The following is an 8,400-nucleotide window of genomic DNA, read 5'->3' as shown; positions in this document are numbered from 1 at the left end:
GCGCCGCGCGGGCGCAGAGCCGTCACGTGGCCCGGCGGCGCGGGCAGCTGGCGGCCATGAGCGGCCTGCTGCTACTGCGGGCCGCGCGCTCCGCGCTCCCCGCCGCCCTCCGCCGCCACCTGCGCACCGCCGCGCCGCGCCCCGCCTTCGCCAAGGAGCTCTTCCTGGGGAGGCTGCGGAAGGTGAGGCGGCACCGGGCGCCCGCGGGGCCCAGCCTGGCGCCCGCTCGCGCGCCCCGCGGGCAACGGTCGGCGGCGCCTCGCGGGAGGGGGGCTCGGAGTCGTTGGGGGGGGGGGGGCGCCTTCTCCTGCGCGCGCCGCCGACCGTTACAGCCGACCGTTGGCGGGGGGCGCGGCGCCCGCCCCTGGAGGGGCCGCCGGAGATCACGGCCGCCCCCTTTCCAGAGAAAAGAGTTAACCGCTAGCAGAGCGGCTGTAAGCCCCCTGCCCGAGCGCGGCAGGGTCCCGGCAGAAACACCAGCGGCCGTTTGCGCGCGTTGGGCTCCGCGTATTGAACAACTCCGTGCTATAAAACCTGAGATCGTAGTCTGCGTTTACCGCGGCGAACAAGGCTTTGCGCGACTATTTGCGTACGGTGTTGTAAGGTGAAAGCTCTCCCGTGCTCCAGAACCTCCAGACACCAAAATGACAAATTTCAGATGTAACTACTCATTATTCCAAAAAAGGTTTGGAATATGCATTTAATTGAGTTACAGGATTAAATAAATTAAGAAAAGTCATGACTCAAGTCCACCAAAGTGAGCTGAATCATAAATTCGCCCAAGACAGACCTTGTCAAGGGAAGGGTCACGAAGGTTAATGATCAGACTCCATCACATAAAACCTCAGTTCATGTATGTTTCTTTTTCCCCTCAAATTTCAGTCTATTTTCTGAGAAACTATTGCATTTTTCCAGTTCCTGAATTTTTAGGACTGAGGTGGTTCATGGGAGTATGGTGAATGGTTTTGTTTGGGTAGAGGTAGAATCTTCCATTTAGAAGGGGAAAGATAATAAAAATTAGAAGCATGCTCATCTTGTAGTTTTTAACTTCTTACGTTAGTTGCTTGAGGTTTTTTTTTTTTTTTTTAATTTATTCAAGGCCATACTTGACTGTCAGGCCATACTACTTGCGGATCATGACCAAAATGATTGCATAAAGAATCCAGCCTATCAGGTTGGTGATAAGGAGCATTATGGAACAGTACCCGCTAATCTGTGTACTCTTGATGTTAAAACAGGCAGAATGTGCTGTATGCTTCTAGAAACAGCATTTATGGTCTGAGCTTTGAAAACATTAAAATATTAAATTAGTTCTGATGCAAATGAAAATTAAATAACTTTTTTAATACCTAAAAAAGGGATTGCATTGACAAAATTCATAGTTGATCAAGGATTTTTACATCCTAGTAGGTCTTTAAATCTCTTTGTTTCTTCCTGTAGCCATGTTTCTGTTTTTCAGGTAGCGGCTTTTGATTTGTTTCAGTATGTAGTACAGTTGAATCCCATGGATTTCATTGGATAAGGCTCTTTCTGTTCCTAGTTTCACAATTCTCAACCTTCACATTTTTTGAGAGCTTAGTATTTGGAAGGCACATGTTCTTAAACTTTTTTCAATTGGACAATTCATGCTTTACAAAAAATACTTACTATTTTAGGAAGAAGTTTTTCCTTATCCAGAAATTAACAACGAAGAACTAGAGGAGATCAACCAGTTTGTGGGACCTGTAGAAAAATTCTTCAATGAAGAAGGTATAGTTATTAGTTTCTTATCCATGTAATTGATCTAGTGATTACAAAATGGTTTAATTATATTAATTGCATAAGATTACTGTAATTTAAATATTTAAGTTATTTAATGCATTTGTTACCAGTTATACAGTGCAGCTGTATAGGTATGTTCATATAGGGCTTTTTTGTATAGATTACTTGAAAGCTGAGAAGAAATAAATCTTGAAAACAGAAGAACTACAAAACCAACAGGAAGTAAAAGAATTCTGAGATAGAAGTAGGACTTGGAATTGTCTATAGTTCAGTTGCATAAAGCTATTTTCCACTTATATACTGTGATTTTTTGTGTGTGTGTGAAAATTAACTGTCCTACTGTACTAAAACTTTCTTTGCAGCAAAGTACAGCAGAGATTCATAAAAGGTGACTACTTGAGAAACTATGAAAAATCAAAGGTGTTTATGGCTTTTCAGCATTAGAGTAGTGGTTCTGTCTGGAAAAACTTATATTAGCTACATTTTTCAGTTAGGGTCACAGGATGTTTCTTCTATTACTGATGCAATATAAAAGCTAATTCAAGAACCATTGCAGAAAATTGTTTTTACAAACTGCAATTTCTGAGATAGTTGAACAGTATTATCTCAGATTTCCAGCTGACAAAGATACTAGGTCTGGATTGCCAAACACTCCAGGAGTTTGAAGAAGCCTGTGATTGTCATGGATTAGAATTTATGAGATCCAGATAATTTTAACTATGAAAGTATAACATTGCTCACTGACAGTAAATTAAGAACTTAGGCAGAGCATATTTTTTTAATTCTTTGCTATATTGGGGAACATAATTCATTGAGTAAAAAAGCTGGTATTTAACGAGGGAGTAGAAATGTCAAATCACAGTCTTGACTGATGATGATGGAAACTGCTCATCTTTGTCTGAATTCTCAGCTATTTTTGTTCAGGTATTCAGGGTAACTTATGGGTGTGGTAAAAATAGGTTAGTGGAGCAGCCTTAAACAGTTAGAAACTTGATATGGTTGGCATTAGGTAAGGAAATTCATCTCAGCAGGAGTCATTCTGAAGCTTGACATTCTCCAGATTGCAGATAGCCCTGTGTGGGCATAATGGAAAAGTAAGTGAAGAAACACTTTCTCTCCCAAAGCAGCTGATGGCATACCACAAATGTATTTCTACTACAACATAGATTAAAAAAAAGTGTTGTTAAAATGTGCTTTCTTTCTGAATAACTTCTCTGTAAAAAGTATCAGAGCTTTTAGTTGCCTTCCCCCATTAAGTTTTATATAGAAGCTGCAGTCATTTAGCTGTGGTGAATATGAAAGTTTCTTTAGGCAAGTACCATTGCTTCTGCAGAGTTATTTCTTTTCAAGTATTTTTGGAAACATGGCTCCTTGTCCTTTTTATGCAGCTCACAGCATTCCTGAGCTGCCTAATATATATTTTTGCTGTAACCCTATGGAACAGCTCTTGTAATCCCCCAAGAGTTTGAATAACTCATAAGAAGAAGATTTCTGCAATTATCCTGTTTATGTTTCTCATCTTTTTTTTTTCATCATGGCTTGGACATTGTTCAGGAAGCAAATCCTAGAAATGTTCAGCTTAGTTCAGTCATGGAATCTGCTTAAATATGTATGCACAACCTGTACACATAGAAATGTTTGAATTAATGGAATAAAAAACAGATTTTTCCCACTTCCAAGTTCTTTTCCCTTATATGACATGACTTCACAGCCATAACCAATATTCTTGGGACCTTCCAGTTGGTTCTGTATTTTGACTGATCAATTAAAAGGGTGGGTTACTTAGATGGCATGTTGGTTCCATGTCATAATGTCTTCAGCCACTAACCAGCCTAGGGTATTATTAATCTTACAGTAGCCAGTTTAGGGACTGAGACTTTTCCAACTGCAAGGGGAGGGAGGCAACAGGACAGTGAGTAAGAACAGACTAAACCTAGGAGTAATATCTGTGAACTTAGGGTTGGGAAGGAATGTCTGGATCTGGTGCAACAAGCGCTATGTCTTTACTAAAGATGCTTCAGAAGACTACAGGAAAAAACTTAGGGAGGGAAGCAATGTGATCTTCCAACAGCCCCTTTTTCTATTAGTTCTTCACTTAGTCTTTCTTCAGTTTGTGGCTTTCAAACCAATAGTTAGGTTAGAGATGTACTGCTGCTATCTTGTAGCATACGGTGATCTTGACTCTGATTTGAGAATGCTGCAGTATCTGTCTGTTTTTTTGGGTACTAAGAAACAAGCTTTTAAGTTATAAAGCTGTCTGTATTTTTAGTGGACTCTAAGAAAATTGATCGAGATGCAGAAATCCCACCTGAAACTTTAAAAGGACTGAAGAACCTGGGTCTCTTTGGCATGCAGATTCCAGAGGAATATGGTAAGTAAAAGATCACAAAAAAGCAACCCCATAGTCTTCTGATCCTTCTTTAATACATAATGCAATTTGGGGTCTTGCAAAACGTTTATGCTAATCTATATTTAGTCATTTGAGTTGGATGGCTAAGCTGGAGCCCAGGCTTCCTCTCAAGTTAACAAAGAGACATAGGCAGCAAGAATGTCCGTTGGCTGTGTGGAGAGCTACACATACTCCTAGCTTAGGCGCCTAAGTTAGATAACTAAATTTAGATAGTGTAAATCCCCCTTGGCTTAGCATTTTCCTTTTTGTTCATTTCCTTGGATGCAGTAGAGAAGCTTGACACTGTGTGGGACTTGCAGCACTAGCTGATGATTTCTAAAATTGTACTGGGTTAAAAAGTATAGCCAGACAAGCCGCAGTGTCTCATGGAACTGATTTATTAAAACTGTCACCTGTCATTGCCAGCCAGGAATGTGTTTGGCCATCTAGAAGTATAAAATTATAATTTCTATTTATTAAAAGCATAGCTTTTGTATAAAAACATTCCTATGCAATATTGAACTTATGTCTAATGTCTTAACTTAAGCTTCCGTCTTGGAGGATATAGTAATGCTAATTGAGATCTGAGACATTAATTCCTCAGAGGATTAACTCCTAAATTTGCAGAGGAACTTTGAAGAAAAGGTTAATCATGTTCTTACTGATAAAGAGAATTTGGGATTGAAAGTAATATATAACATAAAATATATAAAGTAAGAAATGAAATCCTCAAATCTTGTATTTTCTGTTGTTAAAGAAGCAGATTTTAGAGGAACTCGCCAGAAGGCAAAATAGCGTTTGACCATCTGCAGAAACTAGTTTCATTTGGGGGATACCTCATTTTTGAGAAGCATAATATGAAACGTTAAACATTTGTTTCAGTGACTGCAGTAATACTATTTAAAGCTGGAGATACCTCAGTATTTACTTTGTGTTAAAGTAGTATCCTGTTTTTCATAGCATTTTTGTTACTCATTCTTTATTTATTGTATTAGGCAACATAAGTGGTGTTGCAGTGCTGCACTGATTTCAGTTCTTCAAAATATGTTTCTATATAAATTCATTAAAGTATATTGGACAACTTACATATACCGTAACATGATGTAATCTCTGTTGATTAATTACATTTGAAATGCATTAGAAATGTGTGTTTATCATGGGTATTCAGAACTAGGCAAGGGTGTTAGGAGAGTAAGATAGAAAAGAGATTCGCAAGCTCACATCAAGGTTTTTCTATTCAGGATAATCTTCTGGGAGGAGAAAGATGTGATTCTGGAAAATAAATGAAGTTACCGTAGGCTAGCTAATCTCCTAACTTATCTTTGATTAGCAGTTTCATAGTCCTGTGGTCTTGTAATCATTTGTGCTGGATAAAAGTCAAATGATGGAAAGCAATCACCTTACTGTAAGCAGGCTACTTTTCACTGCACCATAGCTAATACATTTCTAAGGAAGTTAGTTCACATTTTTCTGTAATTTAAACCTGCTATATTTTTGTTGGTGGTTTTTGTTTTGTTTTAAAGTTCTTCAGTCACACATTCAGTGCATCTTTCTTTCCATGGTATTTTTCTTAGCAGTTTGTGATACTGGCGTAATTGCTAGAGGCATTAAAATGTAATGCCTTAATGGGAAAATAGGAGCTCACATAAATCATGTAACATCAGTAGTCTCCAAGCTGGATCCTTTTCCCAACCCCCTTAGAAAGTGGAACAGAAGTAAGAGAGTGTGTATAGATTGGAGGGATGCAAGTTTTAACTAATGTAAGCATGCTGTGAAGGAAAAGCAGGTTTAAGAGGCAGCGATTTAAATTAATGGCATAGTGGAGGCTGTAGCTGAGCTTGTTCTTGCACTTACTCAGTACACAGAAAAAAGTAGCACTGTTGAGAAATCTGCTGAAATAAGCTGTTCATTATCCTCACTTCCACAACTACCCAAAGCAGAAAATTTTATTAACCTAGATAGAAGGTTATCTGGATTAAACAAAATTGTTTATTCAACAGTAATATATAAGATCATATTAAATTATGCAGGCATTGGGGGGTCCTAGAGCTGAAAATACAAAGTCCTTGCACATTAGATCCATACAGATGTATCTTTAATTTATCCTACTTCTGTTCTTTTCAAGCTCCTTACAAATAAAATCTCTGTATTTGGTAGCAGATCATAAAATACCCTTAAAAAGTGTGTTTTGGTGTCAGGTTCCTTTCTTGATATATTCATGTTTTTGGGCTAAAAGTGTTTCTGAAGTATTGTATTTTATCCTCCCTTAGTACCAGTTCAGAAGCTTGAATGGAAAACTATCTTATGCCAGTTTTGTTGCCTTGGATATTTTCTGCCCTGTTTCCCATGAAGCTGGGTGTTGCCTGGCTGTTGCCAGTTGGCTTTGCGTATCAATACCTGAGCCAGCCCTGCCCTGAGATGTGTCAAGCGCTGCTGCTTGGACTGCAGCTGGTTGGCTGCAAAGCTGTATGTGTGTACACACACACACACACACACACACACACACACACACACACACACACACACACACACACACACACACAGGCTGATTGTCTGGTTTTGTAAGATAAATTTGGATTTCATTCTGTTAGCACAGAAATTTAGAATGAAGTAATTTTTATACCAAACATTTTACCATTTTCACATATAAACTATTTAAACAAGTCTGTTTGCTACCATTTCATGGATTATGGCGTATTTGCTGTGCATGCACGTCCACACATGCACAAACACATCTGCTTTATGAATAGAACTAAAATCTCCACTTCAGAACAGCTCTTGCATAGAAAAGAGTCACTGTTTTCAAGATGCATTATTCTTGAACAACTGCTGCAACCTGGTATTTATTTGTGGACACAATGTATCCAGTATTGAAAGCCTATACTAAGGCATTCCCCAGTTAATAGCCTTGTATTATTCATGTTTGCTTGAAAGGGTTTTTTGAGGGAGGAGGGGCAGCAAGGAGGTTAAATTCTAAGGCAGCTACTTAGAATTACATGAATAAAAAGCAGTATTTTTTCCAGGTGGTCTTGGTCTATCAAATACCATGTATGCACGTTTGGGAGAAATCATTTCTTCAGATGGATCCATAGCAGTTACTCTGGCAGCTCATCAAGCTATTGGGCTTAAGGTAATGTTATTCTTTCATGTCAGGTAGTTCTGTGCTTACATAAATTGATTAAATGCAGAGTGTAGGTGTAGTAACTAATAACAAAAGTATTACCTGTGAAGCATAAATCAGGTGGAGTGACTTCAGATGGGTTGTTGTAGTGTGTGTCATACCCTCTGCCAGTGGTCCTGTGTAGGATTTACATGCAGCATAAAGATTGAAAATGAGGTATACAAGAAAATGGTTAATCCAGGAACTGTTGAGATAGGAGTTCTTAGAAAAAGTACTTCAAATGATCTGAAGTTTTTTAAATTAAGCAAGCTTGATAAAAGTAGCTGGAAGAAATATTGAAAACAATAAAACATAAGGACTAAAATTACGTGAAGGTGGCACAACCATGAAGAGAGTTCAGAAGGGTGCAACTTTTTCTAGGCAAAAGAGGCTGGATATTGAGGGAGCTTAGACAAAGCTTATCCAAGATCAGCATGTTATAGCTAGCATGCGAATTTTAAGCTAGTTTTTTAAAGTACGATATAGCCTTAAGTATCTTACTTTTTAGTGCATTTTTTGTTATGGATAGTAGTAGTATTCTGAAACTTGGAATCACTAAGTTCTTCCTAATAACAAAAAAGTCTTTATAGAATTGAGCAGATGAGGCCAATTAAAAAGATGTATTCCTCACCTTAACTTACAGCTTCCTCGTTTATAGAACAGGGATGGTGAGCTGACCTGATCTGTAAAGTACTCTAATGATAAGTGCTGTATGAAATGTAACTACTGTTATTTTCCTGCTGTGGCCAGTTTGGTCCAGTTAGTGTTAATCCTTCTTAATTTTGTTGAGAATCTGTATCTTCGCTATTTAACAAATGATTATTTAGCTTGATCATATATATTTTTTTTGCTTGTCATTCACAAGAAACCTGTTCTATAAAAAAATAAATACAGCTCTGTACAATCAGAGATAATTAAAGTGCACTTCTCACCAGAAGTTGTTGAAAGCTTCTGTAGTGAAATAGGTTGGAAACCAACTAAACAATATATTCTGATGGGAGCTTTGAAAATTCATGCCTTTTGGTTTATTTAAATAAAGCCACTAGAAATAGTAATGAAGGTATAACAAATGATAAAGGATGGACTATCT

The 8,400-nt window shown here is 38.4% G+C and overlaps 1 protein-coding gene across 2 annotated transcripts in view; it reads left to right on the top strand.

Moving 5' to 3' along the window:
- Nucleotides 1-8,400, top strand: part of ACAD9 (acyl-CoA dehydrogenase family member 9) — a 28,029-nt gene continuing 19,629 nt past the window's right edge. For both annotated transcript variants that reach the window (XR_010391223.1, XM_064518854.1), the window contains exons 1-4: nt 1-182; nt 1,656-1,749; nt 4,031-4,132; nt 7,174-7,280. Coding sequence is in view for 1 of the 2 variants with exons in the window: in XM_064518854.1 (XP_064374924.1) it covers nt 57-182; nt 1,656-1,749; nt 4,031-4,132; nt 7,174-7,280 (429 nt within the window). In the remaining variant the exon portion in view is untranslated. The remainder of the gene's footprint in view (nt 183-1,655; nt 1,750-4,030; nt 4,133-7,173; nt 7,281-8,400) is intronic.

This window comes from Dromaius novaehollandiae, chromosome 12 (assembly GCF_036370855.1).
Source record: "Dromaius novaehollandiae isolate bDroNov1 chromosome 12, bDroNov1.hap1, whole genome shotgun sequence".
Taxonomy (NCBI): domain Eukaryota; kingdom Metazoa; phylum Chordata; class Aves; order Casuariiformes; family Dromaiidae; genus Dromaius; species Dromaius novaehollandiae.
Note: the sequence above shows the minus strand (reverse complement) of the source record. Positions and strands in the feature narration are given on the sequence as shown.